The following is a 20,953-nucleotide window of genomic DNA, read 5'->3' as shown; positions in this document are numbered from 1 at the left end:
TGACCTACTAACAGAAATAAAGGAAAGAATAGCAGCAGGCAACAGGGCATTTTATAGCACCCACCATCTACTTAAGAGCAAAATGATTTCAAGTAAAACCAAGAAAATAATATACAAAACTATAATAAGACCAGCAGCAATGTATGGAAGTGAGACCTGGACACTGACAAAGACATCTGAAAATTTACTTAACACTTGGGAAAGAAAAATCCTTAGGAAAATCTATGGTGCCATACAGGATGAAACAGGGTGGAGGACACGCACTAACCATGAGTTATATCAATTATATGAAGACCCACCAATAGTGAACGAAATAAAAAAGAACAGACTACGTTGGGCAGGTCACCTTGAAAGAATGTCAGACAACAGAGGGGCGAAAATCGTATACAGGCAAAAACCAAAAGGCAGGCGACTCAAAGGCAGACCCCGAATGCGATGGATAGATGACGTGGAAGCAGATCTGAAGCAGCTTGGGGTTAGGGCGTGGAGACGAAAGGCCCAGGAGAGATCTGAATGGAAGGATGTGTTAAAGCAGGCCAGAGCCCTCCATGGGCTGTAGCGCCACTGGGATGGATGGATGGATGGGGGGATTTAACTGCAAAAACCCCTAGTTGGGGGTTTTAAACTCAAACCCCCCTGGTAGGCTTGGCTGTGCTGGGGCAAGTGATGGTTTATTAGTATTAAAATCTCACCTAAAATAAACAAAATCAAAGCAAAAAATCAGTCGATAAATTCCGATCCCCCCCTGCGGGAGGGATTTCATTTCGGGGGGGGGGGGGGCCGGCTACGCCCATGTCTCTATATATATAGATTCTATTTCTATTGCTTTTCGCAAAAGAAAAGAGACCATAGAACTAATACGGAAAAGCCTAAGTGTATCACGTGACATTACTATCAAGCGGAAGTGTTGCCGTGACGTTTAACGCACTTGTGCTAACCCCTATGCGACTGTGGAGGTCGTGTTAATTTTGGATTTTTTAGGTCTAGATCTAAAATTATTTTTTTTTACATTTTGCATAGGTGAAGACACCGCTTATTGTTTTATTATGTCTCTCACAGTATTTCGCAAATTACCCTCATTGCAGTCTGCTATAAAAATCAATCAGGTAATTATAGTTAGATTTACTTAGATCTAGATCTAGATTCTAGAAATACTGAATTAGATCTACAGTAACTTACGTTTATCGAACAAGTTAAGCTCATTCGTCGACATTTTTTATGTTTGAATTTGTGTATCTCCGTAAAAATTAGACCTAGAAAAAAACTGATTGTATCTATGAACTCCTCATCCATTTTTCTTAAAAAGTAGACATGTTTTATTCTATTACTACTCATAGTTAAACTTATATTTGATGTTAAAATGGGTCAGGTTGATGATTTCAAAAGCTTAAATTATCGAACACTTTTTTACCTTTATCTTATCTTATCGAACATATTAAGAACTTATCGAACACACGAGAAGTATGGTGTTTTAAAAGTGTTATAATCTTAAAATTTTGTGAAAAGTATGGTGTTTCAAAAGTGTTATAATCTATATTTTTTATTTATTTATATCATTTTCTTTTTACGCCATGTCAAGAAAGACAGATTTTTAGTCATTTTCAAATGGTCCACATCGAAGGAATCTATCACTGATCAGCTCTGCTTAGAAACTGACGGTGCTAAGCCCAGTAACGCATTACCGTAGTACTTATTTAGGTCTAAGCTATTTTGAGACATAAGGCCATTAATAAATTAAATCCAGATATTATTTATTTGAGGGAGAGCCTAATAAGCTTTGGTAGCCAATAGATAATCCCGCTTTCCCCAAGTCATTGCAGGACACAACAGTTTACTTGGTTGACCTAAAAACAAAACATACGGTACGCGGCCCTACGTAACTAGCCGCCGCCGATCTAGCACGCTCAGTGTATGTAACAGCCCAAAAGTCAGTGCTAGATATTTTTCGATCTGGGCGGGGAAGGGGGGTGCTGAAAAGCTATGGTAGCTTGCAAGCTGTGTTACCTATAGATGTAGATAAATCCACCCTCCCTAAACCACCTGGTTGACCAAAAAAAAAAAAAACAAAAAAAAAACCCGTATTTTAGAGCACACTTAGTATTTGTCACACACACACAAAAACAACATATCTATATATACTACGTATCTATCATGCCTAGTGTTTGTGACCTAATTAGCGGCTTGACCGTAGGTACTCGACTGATGGCTCCTCCCCCTTTCCCCTCAACATTGTTCTTACTACAACTTGAACAATGTTTTGGGGCCGTGTTGATGGCCTGGTTTACACCTGTGTGTTACGCTATCACTGACCATTTTTTTGTTGTTGTGTGTTAGTCTGGTGGCTGCGTTTGGATTGAGTCTTGATATTTACGTTGTTACTTTGCACTGAAAAAGTGTGAATGTTGGAGAGTGGAAGCGCGGGTAAGGGGGTGTAGGCAGAATAAGAGAGTGGTTAAAGGTGTTATTGTTATTATTTTGTGTATTTGTGATGTTTCAAAGTAGTGTCTTTGTAGCGCATTATGAGCTTTATCATACTTTATGGCAAAAATATATATATATATTTAATTTTATAGACCCGGCGCCACACGTCTAGATTGAGAAGCACAACTGACTCTTGTATTTGAGGCTGACGTCAAATATTTTTCTAATGGTCGATCAATTATTGATGATCTCTGGATACAGTGTCTTGACTATTTCTCTCCCCCATCCCCCGACCTTTTTTTTTTACCTGCCCAATACATTTTTATTTCAAAATACCATATCTGCATTCTATACCTCCCCCTTTGCCCTTTCGTTTTATTAATATCTCTTCACATCAAGCACATGCGCTAGGTATTGGTTTATAACACATAATTCAGAAGTTAATAGAATGGGGCAAATTCAGAAGTTAATAGAATGGGGCATCTGAAAAAGAAACAACAACTGAATACATTCCACAACTGAATACATTCCACTCTGTTTCTCACTGTAGTGCGACATGGTTACTATTAGCATCAAGCTATAATATATGTGTCATAAAATCAAGCTTTTAATTTTAAAATGGGTACAATTAGTGCATATCGATGTAAATCTATTTACTTAAAAAAATATAGCACATTTACGGTAAACCACAAATAGCTGATACAAATTGTAACATATGATTAATTTATATCTGTACTTTGCATTACATTATTTTAAAAAATAACAATTATTAAGAAATATATAATTTAAATATTTTGTCTTCTTTGGGTTATATCCCTTTGATGTTTATTTTTAACATTAAAATGGCGTTCGATATCTTACGAAGCTGAGATTGCTTATATAAAAACTGCTATTATCGAACACCCCCTTTTTAAACCTCAATTTTCATGTTTAGGTAACAAAGGACACTTTCAAATAAATAGTTGTAAATATGTCTCAGCCTAATTAGAAGCGTATTATATAGTTTTTTTGAGCTGAAGCATCATTAGCATTAAAAAATACCCTTAACCCGAGACTCACTCCACTCTTCCCAAGAGTTCAAAAAATGTGAAATTTGTATACCAATATTACCAATGCACTTTGAATATAAGTAAAAAAATGATCCTCGGGTGAAAATGAAACTAATTATAACTTAACTATCAAGAAATGGACGATGCACAATAAGAATGGACTAGTTTCTTTATAATCATCGAAATAAAGGAGAATTTAAAAAAATACAATGGGGTGTTCGATAAGTACCTTAAAACGAAGGTGTTCGATAGATGTAAGTTACTCTAGATCTAGTCTATAGTAGTTTATTTATTTCGGACATTACATGAATTCGGACATTCGCTGTTTTTTGTGGTCATTAAATAATTATTTTAATATATGTATTATAAAACTAGCGCGCTATATAATGTGCTTGTCCATTTTCCAATGATTCTAACCCAATTTCCTTTCATTTAGCTGTCTTTTTATGTAAGAAAAACGAATTTCAAATTTGTTAGTGAGGTTGTTGTTTTTTCCTATGTTACCCGGATGACTTTACCTCTTCCTAGAGTTAAGACTATATTTTTTGATTGGCTAAGTCTACACTAATGAGCCCGGCAATAATTATTCTGTTTTTGGAGCTAATTTATTTGATTCATAAGCCAAGTTTTCTAATTCCATAAAAAAAAAAATTAATACGTTGTCCGAATTAGATTACGATTTTCTTACCAAAATTTATTTCGGACAGCCAGTTTTGGACATCAATAAAAATGATCTTATATTATATTTGTTCGTTTGTTGTTGTTTTTTTAAATAAAGAATAAATGGGCAAATGTTTGGAGTGAGCTTGGTACATTGAATGAAGTTAAATGCTTAGATCTAGACCTACTAGATAGATCTAGATTTATATAGAGAGAATATAGAGGATTCAGAATGGCTATCGTAACCTGTAGGGGCCTACTATACTACAAAAGATCATCTGTATTAGATCTAGAAATTTATTAAATTAATAAACAAAAAAAAAAAAAACATTCAACACACATCTAATCATGCAAACCCCAAACATTCAACACACATAAAATAAGTCTAAAAGTCGGTGCAGAAATCACTATTCCAGTGACCTAATTTTGGTAGAATAAGTGTGTTCATATTTTAATTTTTTGTGTTCGTATTTATGCATAGTTTGAAAACATCGTAATGATTTCATGTGAGGGGCTATGCCTGGGGATCTTAAAATTTAGTTAATGTTAATATAGAATTAAAATCTGAGTTTATTGATGCCTAAATATAGAGACTGTCCGAAATAAATTATGGTGTCCGGAATCAAATAATGTGGGTCAAATGTGTCCGATTTAAATGAAAACACACATCCTCTTTGACCTTAAATATAATAACAAATATAGGTTTGGGGAACAAATATAAGTAGTCATCCTTATTCTCCTTTAACTAAAGAAGATTTTGATACGTCATTTTCTTTTCTATGTCAAACCATTGTAAAATAATGCGCTGTCAAAGTCAAACATTCAAATTTGGGCCTATAGGTGTCCGAATAGCATAAACTACTCATATAGTCAATAAATATAGTGCAGCACCTTATTATTAATTATCTTCTCTTTTGAAGTATGTAATTTGTAAGTTAATATTTAAGATAATAAAATATTAATATTATTAATAGATCTATCTATCTGAATCTATCATCCAGTCAATCTAGAATTTTTATTTAAATTACGCCTGATTCACTCACTCAACTCACTGTGATGTGTGATTCAGTGATATAAGATTATAACTTAATTATTAATAAGTGATTGAAGTTACTTACTCACTCAACTCACTGTCACTTACTGACTTAGTGAGTGATTCCAGTTAAAAACTTAAATTTAAGTCTTAGATCTATTGAGGGGGCCCCCTGATGAGTGTTGTTTTACATTTAAAAAATATTACCCAGTCCCAAATTGCAGGGGCCCCCAAAGAGGTCAAGCCCGCCGGACCCCCAAATGATGGAAAATTCTTAGCTATGCCCCTTGTAAGTAGGGTGGGGGGAGGGGAATCTAAGAGTTAAGTGACTCAATTTTAGAGTTAAATTTTAAAAGACCAAAAGACAAAGTCATAGATCTATCTATATAATTGACACTACTGATATAGGGATGTGAAATAAAAAAATTATCTTTGAAAAAACAATTTTTCATTAGTACATTATTAAAATACTTTGAAAGAACTTTCCAATGGTGTATAAATTATGAATGTAAGTTAAACAGTTAGAAAGTTATGATTTTTTTTGTGGCGTTTTGACCTAACATTGGTTGACATGGAACAACGAAGTAGAGAGCGTCTCGCTCGCTAAGCCAGCGAGACACACCTTCGCTCAAAAAGTTAAAAAGTTGGAATTGAGTTTCGTAGAGGATAAATCTACTTATTAAATAAGAAATTTAATAGTAGATCTAGTATTATAAGTAAATTTCTAGCTCAAAAATCTGATTTCATTTATAATTATGAACTTCACTTGTTTAGAATGTAAAAATTGATAAAATAAACAAATTATCGGGTCTAGAGCTACAAGAAATGTCTGAGGGGTATGGACAAAATGGCGGCGTTGTGATGGGAGAAATTAACAAAATATTTAAAAAGTGGGATCAAAATCGCCTGAAACAATTTTTTTCCAATGCGCTTTAAAATAATAAAAAAATAGAAGCGACCAAAAAAACTCTTTAAAATCTATTTAGACCTATACATAATTGCTATATACTACTAGCCTATGCAGTTTTTATTCTTAAAATAGTTTAGTTTTCAAAAAAATTAAAAATCCCATAGGGAGCAGTGCAAATTTATGCATCAACATTATAATCGATAACAATTAAAGTGAGCATGGTATCGTGATAAAATTTGGCAGAAATATGGCCAGATATATATATTCTATTAGCACAAAAAAAAATCAAGTTCTAAAACGTAACCTGAAATGAGTATCAGTAAAAAGAAAAATACATATACCTTCAAGTAAACAAAAAGTAAGAAAATACACATTTTTTTCAAGTCCACATGAAAAAAGTGTTCCTCAATATAAAATGTATCCATATTCACCTCTTTTAGCCACGATTCCAATGGATTTAAAATCATAATCGATTTCAATTAAGGGCCTATGTACAGAAAGTAAGAAAAAAAAACGATCTCAAAATTTGAAGACATTTTTTAACTTCCGGTCTTACGGATTTTCACATATCTAACTAATACTATTGAGTTACTAAGTTGTAATTGTAATGTCATAAATGATATGATAAATGTCAATGAATACTTATTTCTAGACTCTTACAGTCTTAGATTAAAGATTAAATGTCGGTAATAATTAGACTTAGAGACCAGTTTATATTACATTATTTGAAATCTATGAGATTAATTCTAGATCTAGCAGGGCCGGCCTTGCCTTAAGGCTAAGCCTTCCTTAGGCATAGGGCGCAAACAAGTCAGGCTAAGGCAGCCTCCTGGGGCTTTGTTGCGGGGGGGGGGGGGGGGGGGGGGGGCTTAGTATCCAATCGATTGGTGGGGGCCTTTAAGACTCAAAAACATTTTTAAAAAGTTGCGAAACTTGTGCCCAATGTTACTGTTGCAGTAAATTAGGTTTCATAAATTAATTGTATTTTTTTCCTGTTTAAATTAATTTTTTTATACATTTCATTTGGGGCCACCAAATTTACTTCGCCTAGGGCCTCTACTTATCTAAGGAGTACTGGAGTACTCTAGATTCTCTAGGATCTAGTCCTGTGGTTTTCAAACTGGGTCCTGGGGGGTCGGCAGAAAGATGAAAATTGTATACTATTAAAAAATAACTTCTTTGCTAAAAGTAAAGCTATGTTATCCAATTGGATAAAAGTGAATAATAATCAACTCACCAATCACTACCATTTAATGTGTTTATTAAGCCCACATACTATTCCATGAAGGCTTAAGTTAAACTAAATATTTGAAAACATTCTTCACTTTGATACTCCAGACTGAGTATTGAAACCTTTGTGCAAGAACAAACTCAGATCTCAATCACAGATTCTTCTTCGTTCTCATATATATGTTGGAAGTCACAGATAAGTAATCCTATATCTGCGATGAACTTCTTAGTGATTTTCACTTAAGAGGTCTGTGGCAAATTTTTACTATAAAGGGTCGCCGGGTAAAAAAAAGTTTGAGAACCTCTGATCTGGGTCTAGATCTAGAATTAAGATGAGATTTTTAAGATATTTCAGATCTAGAATCTAGATCTAAAAATTATTCTAGATCTATAGTCTATAGAATCATTGCAGTAATCTTCCCCCTTCTCTTCAAGAAATTCATCCAATAACCCAAAGTTACAGCTTATTTTTAGGAAACCTAAAAATTGAGATACCAGTATTTGTTTTTAGCTATAATACAATTCTTTCCTTGAATTTATGTACACCTCTATTCCCATTCACAATTTAATAAAATACAATATTAAATCATACACCCTGAATAAAAAAACAATATATAATTTTTAAAATGTACACATTTTTTGATGAGTAATTAATTTTATTTTATAAATATTTTATAGACCATCTTTGCACAGTCTTCATTGGTTGTTACCAGACAAGCAAGTAGCAGTACTGTAAGTTTGATTAACAATAATTTTTTTTTTATAAATTTTGTTTTCACTTTAGGTTCATTTAATTTTATTAACCAGTGCTCTTCAATCCATGCATTGCGAGTCCACTCTAGGGATAGTTTTTTAGAGCCTTGTGTTGAGAACAAACACACATATTTGTAGTACAGTGAAACCTCAATATGAGCTACTCTACATAATTCAAGATATGAGCAGTGTCAAGAGCGAAATTTCTATCAACAATGATCCTGCGAAATCAGATCTTTCCATTCTCACTCGGAATAGGAACCATAATAGCCAGTGCTGGAAAATGGGGAGAAGTTGCCTCAGCCACTACTTGGACAAAAACAGCAGAGTGTGTACACCATGATCTTGACCATTCGCATGTATCGCAAAGGCTCGTCTCGGTAATGTGAGTGTTGTAGCTAGCGAGTTTAGTGATTTTAATCTGAATTATTCTTGTTCATCATGGGTCCCAAGAACCAAGTGCTAAGTCAAGTGATACAAAGAAAAGGATGATATTCATTGAAACGAAGCAGGAGATAATTATTATGCACGAGAATGGGTCTCGTGTAATTGAACTTGCCTGCATATTCGATCATATGCACCATCTTGAAACAAAAGTATTGTTTATGTATATATGTTAATGTCCATTTATTAATTCGTAACATGTCTTTTTCAGCATTTAGGTAACTTCGTGACTTTATATAGGGTTAGAACCAATTAATTGGGTTTACTTTATTTTATATGGGGAAAATTCATTCAAAATACGAGTAGATCGACTTACGAGCTCGGGTCTGGAACAAATTAAACTTGTATCTCTAGGTTCCACTGTACAAGGACTACATTGTCCAAACTTCACCAATTCTCATTGTGCCATAGGCCTAGTAGTAGCACCCATTCTAATGAAGCATATCATCTTGAGGGCCTTGTCATTGCAATTTAAATCACATATTTAAAGATAAATAACACATTAGAAAAAAGATCTTGCTATATGACATGTCACTAACAAATTAGAAGATGCTTCTATTTTATAATAAACAAGTTATAGTTATAAAAGAGCTTTAACAATTTTTTTAGAGATAAAATCATTAATGATTTAGAAATGAATTTAAAAAAATGATCTTGTTATTTTGTTGTTGTTGTTTTTTTTTGTTTAGAATCTGAAAGATGTTTTGTCAAAAATAATTCCTGAAAAGCAAAAAGAGGTTACAGAATTTCGAAAGGAATATGGCAACACAAAAGTTGGAGAGGTTACAGTAGATATGGTAAGTATTATTGGATAGGAATCTTCCTACCTCTACTGCAATCTAAAATTCTTTAGATTTTTATGCAATATAACTTTAGAACTATTTTTAAGGTATATATTTTAAATTTTTTTTTGCAAATGTTGTACATAGTCTGATTTATATATATATATATTTATTTTACATTTTTAAATAAAATTATGTGATTTATCATGAAAAATTGGATATTTGTTGAATTTGATTAAGGTAAATAAAAAAGATTTTATTAAAAAAAATGACTTAATTTTTTAAAGTGTTGGATACATTATCATTTTGTTTTTATCTTTGCACTTTTTATCTGTTCATTGATATAGATGTATGGTGGTATGAGAGGCATACGTGGGTTGGTAACAGAAACATCAGTTCTTGATCCCGATGAAGGCATTCGATTTCGTGGTTTTAGCATTCCAGAGTGCCAAAAACTGCTCCCTAAAGCACCTGGCGGTGAACAGCCACTTCCCGAAGGCCTGTTTTGGTTGCTGGTAACTGGTGAAATACCTTCACAGGAGCAAGTCAATGATGTCACCAAGGTTTTTTTTTACATAACAAAATTATAGAATATAATTGAAAAAAAAAATTACTTTTTAAAATCAGTATATTTCATTAATGTATATATATATACACTCTGTACAATAATTTTGAAACAATTTGAAATAAACTTAACACTGTAAACAAATGAAATAAAAAAAATCCTTTTGCTTTGCACTCTACCTCAGGCATTACCAAACTTAGAAATTATAAAATTTTGGCTAAGTATACTTAGCTATAAAATTATTTAAAAAAAACTGACCCTTTAAATTAATCCTTTTATGCAGTTCTTGTGCTCTTAGAATTTTATTAGCTAGTAAGAACTATTCATATTTAATTGCAGTGATGTATTCTTATTTTTCTTTTAGGAATGGAATGAACGTGCTGATATTCCAAATCATGTGATTACAATGCTCAATAATTTTCCCAGTACTCTGCACCCAATGTCTCAGTTAAGTGCAGCAGTAACTGTTATGAACTCAGAGAGCAAGTTTGCTAAAGCTTATGCTGATGGTGTGCACAAATCAAAATACTGGGAGGTAAGCTGTGCATCTCATATTTGTCTAAGCCTATGATTCATCAACAAATAGACTCTAAATGTCCTAAATTGCATTGTCATCAGCCATGATCCATTTTTTAAAAATTTAATACAATTTGTTTCTCACATGAAATGTCATTTAAATAAGTTAACTCTCTGGCTGGAAAAAAAAAGGAGGAACTTCTCAATACTGAGATGGTTTGGTCATAGTGTAAGACATGACTCATTAAGTCATCTTCAAGGTATAGTGGAAGGAGCGCGAAGAAAGGGTTGTTTAAAGAAAAGCTGACTGGAATGTAATAGAATGGACCAGCTTCTCTTTTGATTTTTTTACTAAGAACAGCTTCTGACCAGGAAAAATGAAAGGACTTGTTTAAGTGAACTGTTTTAGAACCCCTACAACAAAAGTCTAGGGACAGATGAGATGGTGATGCTGAAACATGTATTTTTTTTGTTTAAAACCAAGCATAATACTAAAGCTCTGTTGGTAGAGTTTTTTTGTTTTATTGTGATAGAGATGATATGGAGCACATCTAGTGCAATAATGTAGAGACTTTATAAGTGCTCCCTGAATCATTGGTGGCTTAAATAATCAGATGACCTTTACATCATCTGCCCTATAGATTGCAAGGTCTGAAAAGAGCACTTTACTTTTTTTTTTTTACTTACATTTTTTTTCTCCCATTTTGCATATTTTTTATATTTAATGTATTTTTTTTACCTGCACTGTACAACCTTAACATCATCAAGATTTTTTTTCATCAATAGTTTTTAGCGGCCCCGATAGGGGAAAGACGCTATTAGTTTTGTGTGAAATGTCTGTCCGTCTGTCCCGTTTAGATCTCGTAAACTAGAAAAGATTTTGAAAATCCGACATCACAATATTTTAGACCATTCAAAGTTCTGATGCAACGGCTACTTTTTTTTCCCCTGAAAGCGAAAAATCTAATTTTTAAAATCAGTTATGCAAGCAGTTTTTTAAAGAGAAAAAGCTAATTAGTATGCATTATAAGGTAGACCGACATCACAATATTTTAGACCATTCAAAGTTCTGATGCAACTGCTACTTTTTTTTTTCCTGAAAGCGAAAAATCTAATTTTTAAAATCAGTTATGCAAGCAGTTTTTTAAAGAGAAAAAGCTAATTAGTATGCATTATAAGGTAGACCTAATTTAAAATGAATAGTAATCTTATAAACTTCATTTACTTGAACTTTTTTTAAAAGTGGAAATGTTTTTTTATTGAGCCTTTGCAAAACAATTACATTATTTAAAAGATTTCAGTTAGACCAGGAGAGGCGCGGTAAAGCGCTTAACTTCCGAACCGAGGGTCCCGGGTTCAAATCCTGGTGAAGACTGGGATTTTTAACTTCTGAGTCCTTGGGCGCCTCTGAGTCTACCCAGCTCTAATAGGTACCTGACATTAGTTGGGGAAAAGTAAATGCGGTTGGTCGTCGTGCTGGCCACATGACACCCTTGTTAACCGTAGGCCACAAAAACAGATGAACTTTACATCATCTGCCCTATAGACCACAAGGTCTGAATTAGTTAGGCCAGGTTCACATCTAACTTTGCATTCACTTGCACCTATCCTTTGATCTACTGCACCGTTGGGGCCCTACACAATATCTGTCAACCTTCTTTCTACATTCTTATCTCTCATTTGTCTTTGATATAATTTCATTTGGATGTTCTTTCTGAAAATATTGAAGCCTGCCTGGGTGGACTACTTCGGGGACCGATTTTAAGTTTGTGTTTCCACATAAACTGTCTTTGTAACCTTGTTTGTTTTTTTTTAAATTATAGCTGTGTTTTGAAGATTCCATGGACCTTATTGCCAAATTGCCAACTGTAGCAGCTATAATTTATCGCAATCTTTATCGTGAAGGCAATCCACCAGATCCAATTGATAAGAAGAAGGATTGGAGTTGGAATTATACAAGCATGCTGGGATTCGACAATCCAGATTTTGTTGAACTCATGAGACTTTATCTCACCATTCACACGTAAGTTTCTGTGTTATGACTGTTTATCACTTTGCTTGTCTAAATATCTAACACATTTTGTGATGACACTTTATCATTGATCATTTTTTTCACGTTATCTTTGTTAAATTAAATTTTTTTTGTTATCTAAAAAATTTTAGTAAAAATATAACTTAAACTTAAAGCTTGCTTTTTTTTTTTTTAAGAAAAAATATTAAAGCTAAATATATCTATTTAATAAATTTATATAATTGGGAACTATTTTAGTTAGGTATATATTTTATATCTTTTGCTGAATGTGTTTTCTTGTAAAAAGTTAAACTAATTAGACTTTTATTTTTTTCTAAAGAGATCATGAAGGTGGCAATGTAAGTGCTCACACAACACACTTAGTTGGCAGTGCACTATCTGATCCTTACCTTTCATTTGCTGCTGGACTAAATGGCCTAGCAGGTCCACTTCATGGACTGGCTAATCAGGCATGTACATCATTTATGAATTTACCTTAGATTAATAAAAGAGACACACATTTAGGATATAATTGGTACAGGGGTGCCACTTTTTGGGATACCCTGGAAATCCAGGTCTCAAGATTTTTCTCCCCTCTGGGTTTTCCCTCCTACAATTTTAGCAACATCAGTTTTTCTTTAGATTTTGGTCTAAAGTTTTCAGCATTTTTCCCATTAATCTTAATTTGCTAGTTCAAATCGCATGAGCCACCATTTTTAAACATAATTTACCTGTTTCATATATTGCTACCCCTGAGACTTTCAGTTTACATGCGCACTAAGAATGAGAATTATTTTGTTTAATGTAAATATTTTACACAAAATGTGCCTATATTTAGAAGTAAATCTAGATTTAGACCTATCTCTAGAAATAGATCTGATCTAGACTGTGGGGGCCTATTTGGTGGAGATTTAAGATCAAGTCTACAAAAAAACATATTTCACGAATGTATTCACAGTTGACTTGAGAACTGAGATTGGACTTATTTTTTTTCTTTCTGTGTTTTATAGCTCTATTGGTTCCAAATAAGATTAGAAAATCTAGATATTAAGTTAGATGTAGGATCCAGATCTCGATTTAGGATAGATTAGAACTTGATCTACCTAAAATACATAGCTAGATTTACATAGTTTTAGTGAAGATAGCGGGCCCTAGATCAGAACAAGAATCAATGATTGAAGAAAAATTATTAAAGTTCGTTTAGATAGAAATATGTCTTTATAGATCTAGATATGTACAAGCAGTCCAACACATTTTAGATCTAAAGCTACATTATAAATATTAGAAATCTAGATCTGGGACCATTTTGGAGTAGATCTGCACTAAATCCAAGTCCTATTGAAGTTTGATGATATTATCTTGTTGAAATAGATTCACTTGTCCATGTAAATAGATGGAATTTGTTATTATAATGTGTTTAAAGCAGGGTCTTTGAAAGGAATAATAAAAAAAAGTTTGAAGTTAAAATTAAATTTAAAAGAAAAACATTTAAAATAGCTTTTTTTGGTGAAAAATCATTTTAAAAACAAACATCATCAATATAATATTTTACTAAATCAACATCTTTGACTAATCCGTACAAGTTGCATCTGTAAATACACCCAAACTCTATACATGTTATTATAGGCCTACTAATTACATCTTTACTATACAGGGGCATATAGATCTATATGTTTTAGTTTTGTGAAGTTTTGGAAAAATAAACTAAAAATATTGAATTGAATACATATTAGATGGCACACACTTTATATCAGGGTTTACTGAGAAAATAAGTGGTACCCCTGAATAGTCTTGAAGTATAGACTTTATTTAGCTGACCTTAGGGAAAATGCTATATAGAATTTAACAAATTTTCTTACTTTTACAGGAAGTTTTGGTATGGACAACTAAACTTCAAGAGAGTCTTGGTGGTGAAGTCTCAGATCAGCAATTAAGAGATTTTATATGGAATACACTGAAATCAGGACAAGTAATTAATAATGATTTTAAATGTCATATTTTTGTATAAAAATTAGATTAGTATTCAGTATAACTTAGCTTTACTCATGTACACACCATCATCATCATCAAACTCCATTGGAGTGAGGGCTTGAGAGGCTTAAATCCTCTCTTGCAAAAGCCATGGACAGAAACCCTGCTGTCTTGCGTGCATACATGTCACCATACAGGTTGAGAATTTTTGGTTTCCCAGACCTGTTGAGACTGAGATCAGCAAGTCTGGGGCAGTCAAACAGAATATGAGGCAAGGTTTCCTCTTCTTCACCGCAGTGGGGGCACCGTGAATCGAAATTAGGCCATATCCGTGAGAAATATGAGTCAACAGGACAATGGCCTGGACAGCCTCTACCACAGGGAAGTGCAGTCAGTGCGCCTCCCATACTCCACAGGCTTTTTTGGGACTTGTCCCAGCACTCAAACCACTTTTCCATTTCATGTACACATAGAATTTGGCTTATATGTAAGTAAAAACTGTTGAATTAGTAATGCAGTTAAAAAATATTCTTTCTTTACTTTTTACATAGGTTGTGCCAGGTTATGGTCATGCTGTGCTTCGTAAAACAGATCCTCGCTACTTGTGCCAGCGAGAGTTTGCTCTGAAACATTTACCGAATGACCCTCTCTTTAAACTGGTATCTCAACTTTACAAAGTTGTTCCAGACATCCTTATTGAGCAAGGAAAAGCTAAAAATCCATGGCCCAATGTAGATGCACACAGTGGTGTTTTGTTGCAGGTTAGAATTTTTGTTAATACTTACAGAATTGTCAGGAGTGCCATAAAAAAAATGTCTATAAAGGCGTACTGTCTCACATTGCAGAAATGACGAAAGCGACATTTTTTTTGCCTGTTAACAACACTTAGAAATTTCACAAACTCTACATTTAATGCAATAGATATTCCTTACAGTAAGAAGCACTACCATAAATAGTCCAAATAAAATGAAGGCCGAGTTACGATATTTACATCACACACACTTACAACATAAGAAAATGTAAACTATCCAAATGAACTTCTTAGTTGAACAATTTACTGATAAAATATCCTACTGATCCTATGTTTTTTTTACAGGAAAAGCCTATAAGAAGAATTTATCATTATCCAAATGTTCCCTATGAAGAACTTAAGAAAAAAAATTACTTGTATAATCTTTCTGAACAAGGAACTGATAAATAAAAAGTATGAACCCCTGAGAAAAAAAAACATTGATGAAAATTTAATGACACTTGTAACTTATTTGGTACCACATTCCTGGTGTAAAAAAACTTTTTTTTTAGGTTAATGAAGTGTTAGAAAAATAAAACATTTGAAAAGCCTACTACAGACATGCCATGTAAAACTGTCCCTCAAAATTAGAAGAAAAAAAAGCTCACGTTCAGCATCCACTCCACAGACCTATCTACTTTATAAAGTAGAAAGTAAGGCATATGTATGTGACAAATAGAAATCAAAACCGTTTGACCAATCTTGATAAAACTTGGCAGAAATGTTCCTTGGGTACTAACTTAGACCGTAATGTATGTATTGTAGCCCTAAAACAAACTTAAGACCCTCAAAAAAACAATTCTATTACATCTATAGTATTTTATCTATCTAGGCTTTGTTTACAATGTTGACATGAGAAAGGATTTAGATCTAGATCTAATTTTAAGAACTACACTTTGCATTTATAGTTTTTTTTTGACACATGAAAATACAAAATATAGTCTATTGATTTCATTATTTAATAAAATTACCTTTCAAATTTGTGTTTCAAAAGCATTTTTTACATAAATTCGTTATTTATATCTGCAAATTTAGATATCCCGACGCACAATCTTTCATTAGATATTACTGAATGTTTGCACATTAACACATCTCTCTATTTCTAGGTCTAAAACTCTTATTCAACTCTAAAATGATAAAACTTCTTTTCGCAAAGATAGTTTTATGCTTTAACACATGAACATACTAATTATAGTCCATTCATTTCATATTTTAATCAAATTAACATTCAAATTTGTTTTTCTAAAGCATTTTTAATACATTTGTTCACTGAAGCTGCTTAGCCGTGTTGAGATAGGCCTATATTCATTCATGAAAAAACGCATGCACAGAGAAAAGCCTTCACGCAGCACAGAATGAACTCTATAAAAGCCAATTTTTAACTCTAGATTAGTCTAGATCTAGATCTATGTCTACCTCAAGATCTACTTTATACTTTAACACATGAACATACAAAATTAAGTCTATTCATTTCAAATTTTAATCAAATATATGTAGGCCTACAAGCAAATGTTTTAATTTGAAAAAATTGAATTAAGCCGATTAGCTATTTTGATTTGATAGCTTCATTCATACTATTTTTAACATTTACACATTCGCTTTACTTATTACATTATTATTTCGTTTAATTGTTTACAAAACGCTCTCAGTTACTATATCGACAGTAATACGCAAATAAAGAGCAGCAAGTAAAATATGTCTAGTATATATTATATCTAGACTGGGCATGGAGATCTTTTAACACTACGAAAAATGTAGTGAAAAATAAAAAAAAAAAGCTGAAGCAAGGCATTGTTTTGTAAAGTAGTTATAAGAAGTAAAGTTACAACTCTAACCTATGTAACATATAATTTAATGTTTAGATCTAGATCTAGTAATTGTACATCGAAAATAAGAGCACTCTCATCTCATAATTATTATTTTGCAATTTTTAGATATACATAATCTAGAAAGATCTAATTGATCAATCTATTTAAATGTACACACGATGATTAAAATTAACAGACGTGAATTATTTCATTGTAGGAATTTCAAAACATTATCTCAATGGAAACTAACAGGAAATAGCCTTATTTTATATATTTGCAAGAATATATAGTTCTTTGATTAATAGATCATTGCATTATTTCTAAACTTTGAAAACTAAAGATTGTTTGTTTTCTAGGGGAAAAAATTGATTTCCTAGACTTCCCTTACAGGTTGAAAAAGAGTTGCGTACATAACAAACTAAGTATAAAGGTCTGTGATCTGATCATTATCGGATAAGAATTTGTTTCTGTTTTCTAGCCTAGGTATTATGCATAATGATCCACCCTTTTTTGTTCCATAAAGTCCGAATTACAACAAAAAAATTCCTGACATTTTAATTATTTTTTCACTAATGCGAAATGAAAATACTGATTGCAAATTTAATTTATTTTGTTAATATTTCCTCCATATGTGGATTAGATTTGATTTAAATAATGAATATACAATTCTTTAGCCTAGATTTTATCTTATAATTAAAACAAACCATTTGTTTTCAATATAAAATTTGAAATCAATGAAACTTTAAACTAGTGTTTTATTTATGCAAAAATTGATTTTGTTGGTTAAAGGAAGTATTTTAAATCACTATGTACCCGTACTACTGAATCATTGTTTTTGTTGTTGTAGTACTATGGCCTGAAAGAGATGAATTACTACACAGTAATGTTTGGAGTCTCAAGAGCACTGGGAGTATTGGCTTCATTAATATGGGACCGCGCATTAGGACTTCCCATAGAGCGACCAAAATCATTTGATACACCACACCTCAAGAAAATAGCCATGGCTGCTGCCAGCAAAAAGTAGATTATTGTTGGAAGATGATCTGTTTGTATTTTCCATCTCATTAATTTAAAAACGTTTTTTAAAACTTGATGTGTACAGAGTGAAATGTAAGACTTGATCCATCTATTCTTAGAGTGTATATACTTTGTGCTGGAGGCCATTGACATTGGTACATTGTTTGACTATTTTTTCTCTCTTGTTTTTTTTAAATGATTAAGTTGTAAACTGGTGTTTACTTAACATAACTGTGTTAGACATTGAAGAACATATTTCATTGGAAAAACAGTGCAGTACAATGCAAATCTCATGGTGGACATGGTATAGACTCTAGTTCACTCCCTCTCCATCTTCCAACACCATCTCTGTAATTTGTTGGTGACTACATAAACAAACAAAAAATAATCATTGCCAAATAATTTTTTTCAATTACTGTTATTTTGTTTTAGCTAGAGCTAATTACTTATATTTAGTGATAATTGTTTCATTTACAATTATTGTTTTCAATAAATGAATGTTGAACTATTTGATTGTCTTTGGTGATATTAGATTCCTACATTATTATTGAGTGGCTAGACATAGTAAACACTTCACTACTTAACACCTGCATATTCTTGTTTCTAAAAGTGAAAAGAAAATATGCAAAAGACTGATAGCAGCACTCAGCCATACCATTGTTACTTTAATGACTATTTTGTACTACCTGGGAGTTGATGAAATGTCTTTTTTGTATTTTGATTTTGTTTTTATTTGGTCTTCACATAAAATACCCTTTTAGCTCAATACCATTATTATCTCCTTTGAACATTCAAAGATCTGAACCACTGATTGACTTGTACTGAATCTTACATGTTTGAAGCTGTCACACAAAATATTTTTGTTATTTGAATTTGACGACGGTGATGTATTGAAATAAAGAACCTTCTGTACACTGGACTGAAAGTGCAAGCTCTCAGTCAATGGGCTTGTACTTACTATTTGTCTTTTTACATAGTTGTTTTGTCAAATGTTGATTTCTGATGCATGTAATAGACTGTAGGCTGGAGATATTAATTGTATGTACAGAGTACTTCTCTTTTTTTGTTTAAGTTTGCAAATTTCATGTATGTTGGTACTAATGGTATTCTAGAGGCAGTGTTGTGATAAGTACAAGTTTTCTGGTTGGCTGATCACAAACACTGGAGCAGTTGATATTATTATAAGCTGTTATTCTTAGACCTGTAGACCCAGAGCAACAACATACGTTAGACATTGTATCTGGTTGCTTATACAATAAAATGAAGAATTGTTTTAATGTTTTTTAGTTGCTTCTTTTGCATTCTATAATTACATAATGGAATGAAATCACTGCTGTCAACAGTGAACAACATTGATTTGGCTATAACCAATATTCATTTGAAAATACTTCAATTATTTCTCGCCTAACAAAATCCAGGAAATAATTGTACAAGTGATTAGTTCGTGATTTCAAGTAATCTCAAATAGATGTTTTTTTTTGGTTTACATATATATATATATATATATATTATGTTCATCAAATCCAGCACCTTTCGAGGCATGGTTAACGAGGGAGATAGCTAATGAAGTCTGAACTATCATTAGATTCGATAGCATTAATATGAACCGAACTATTTGAAAAAAAAAATTGTTAGATGATGTTCGTGACATTAGGACAAATAGTGAACACAAGTTGTGATGGCAACTTATGAAGTACTCAAAATATTTAACTACTGGCTAACTTTTGTTAAGATTTGAGGAGTCAAAATGAAAACTGTTTACGTTGATTGTGTTGTGAAATTATGTAGATTTATCCACACTACACTTTCATTCCTAATTGTCCCACCTAGTTGTCACCTAAAAAAAGTATTTGTCACAAGTTTTGTTTCTTTCCATGTCGTTAGAAAAATTAATCACTTTTGATATACCCGGTACAGTACTTGCGATTGCCCCAAAAAGGTTTACCCACTGTGAGATGTACATTCCTAAATTTTAATTCAATATTTTACATCACATTATTATGCTTTCGTTTATTGCTAGGGAATAGTTCTTATAAATTCTTCTTCCCTAGTGCCATTAGAGCATGGAATGGGTTGCCTGAATCAGCCAGGAGTTTGTCACTGATTAACATGCATGACTACACTGATTCATGAAATGCGTAGGACGTATCTTCTTTTGAATTAACGATTGAAATATATAGATATTATAAGATACTCCTCTCCCCTTTAATTTTAGGAATCGAAAACGTCTATTATTATTTCGTTTAAGCAACACCCCGAAAAGGGAAAAGCCTGTTTTAGTATTGTGAAGACCGTCACGTCTAGATTTCCAAAACTAAAAACGCTGTTGAAAATCCGACTTCACCATATTCTGTAGCGTGCTTTTGTCTTTTAAATAACGAACTTTAAAAAAAATAATTAATTAATAAAATGTTAACCGTTTTTTCCTCATTGAAATACACAATTTTGAAAACAAGACTTCAAAATATATGTCTTCTATGTGTACTAACTTTCAATATTCACACCATAAGATAATCATAGATCTGCTTCTTGTTTACACTTCGATGCTGAAGGACCCGTTTAATAATATAAAAACATTAAAAAAAATGCTTTAAAAAAGAAAAGTTGATACCTCCTTTATACAACTTATATAGAAATTAGTTTTCTGTTAAACAAAAACATTGAAAATACTTTTTAAAAAAGACATACATCCTTTATGCAACTTATTTTTTTCTAAAAAAGTAATTAATTCGATGAAAATACAATGAAACTTTTTTTTACCCCCACCCCCTTCTCCCCGAGAAAGAATCCTGGTTAAGCCTAGGTTTACTACTATTCCAATGATAAGCATTTAGATTTAGACTTCGATAAGGTGACCTGATATTTGGGGTGCGGGACACATTCAATGTAGAGTAACAAGGTACCCGTGGGCCCGGGTTCAAGAATATGTTGGTGGGCCCCCTCCTCCCAAAAAGATGAATGTAATGTGTGACCAAACCATCGAGTAATCTGAA

At 32.5% G+C, this 20,953-nt stretch overlaps 1 protein-coding gene across 2 annotated transcripts; it reads left to right on the top strand.

Moving 5' to 3' along the window:
- Positions 1-907: 907 nt before the first annotated feature.
- LOC106053094 (citrate synthase, mitochondrial-like) lies at positions 908-19,233 on the top strand. Of its 2 annotated transcripts, none has more exons than XM_056007902.1 (10): positions 908-1,106; positions 7,982-8,035; positions 9,190-9,297; positions 9,630-9,845; positions 10,212-10,382; positions 12,187-12,386; positions 12,715-12,848; positions 14,246-14,343; positions 14,897-15,106; positions 17,791-19,233. In XM_056007902.1, the coding sequence occupies exons 1-10, from the start codon at positions 1,047-1,049 to the stop codon at positions 17,965-17,967; spliced, it is 1,428 nt and encodes a 475-aa protein (XP_055863877.1). In that variant the 5' UTR covers positions 908-1,046; the 3' UTR covers positions 17,968-19,233. The 2 variants fall into 2 exon arrangements, with proteins under 2 accessions (XP_055863877.1, XP_055863870.1); XM_056007895.1 differs by having other exon boundaries at positions 909-1,106; positions 12,715-12,844; positions 14,242-14,343.
- Positions 19,234-20,953: the final 1,720 nt, after the last annotated feature.

This window comes from Biomphalaria glabrata, chromosome 1, assembly GCF_947242115.1.
Source record: "Biomphalaria glabrata chromosome 1, xgBioGlab47.1, whole genome shotgun sequence".
In the NCBI taxonomy this organism is placed as follows: domain Eukaryota; kingdom Metazoa; phylum Mollusca; class Gastropoda; family Planorbidae; genus Biomphalaria; species Biomphalaria glabrata.
Note: the sequence above shows the minus strand (reverse complement) of the source record. Positions and strands in the feature narration are given on the sequence as shown.

Excerpts from the sequence above, each read along its gene's own strand:
- LOC106053094 (XM_056007902.1), top strand. The coding sequence starts at position 1,047 with ATGTCTCTCACAGTATTTCGCAAATTACCCTCATTGCAGTCTGCTATA. Across the intron at positions 12,849-14,245 it reads TGGACTGGCTAATCAGGCAT|TTTTGGTATGGACAACTAAA; the intron begins GTACATCATTTA and ends TTTTACAGGAAG. Across the intron at positions 14,344-14,896 it reads ATACACTGAAATCAGGACAA|GTTGTGCCAGGTTATGGTCA; the intron begins GTAATTAATAAT and ends CTTTTTACATAG.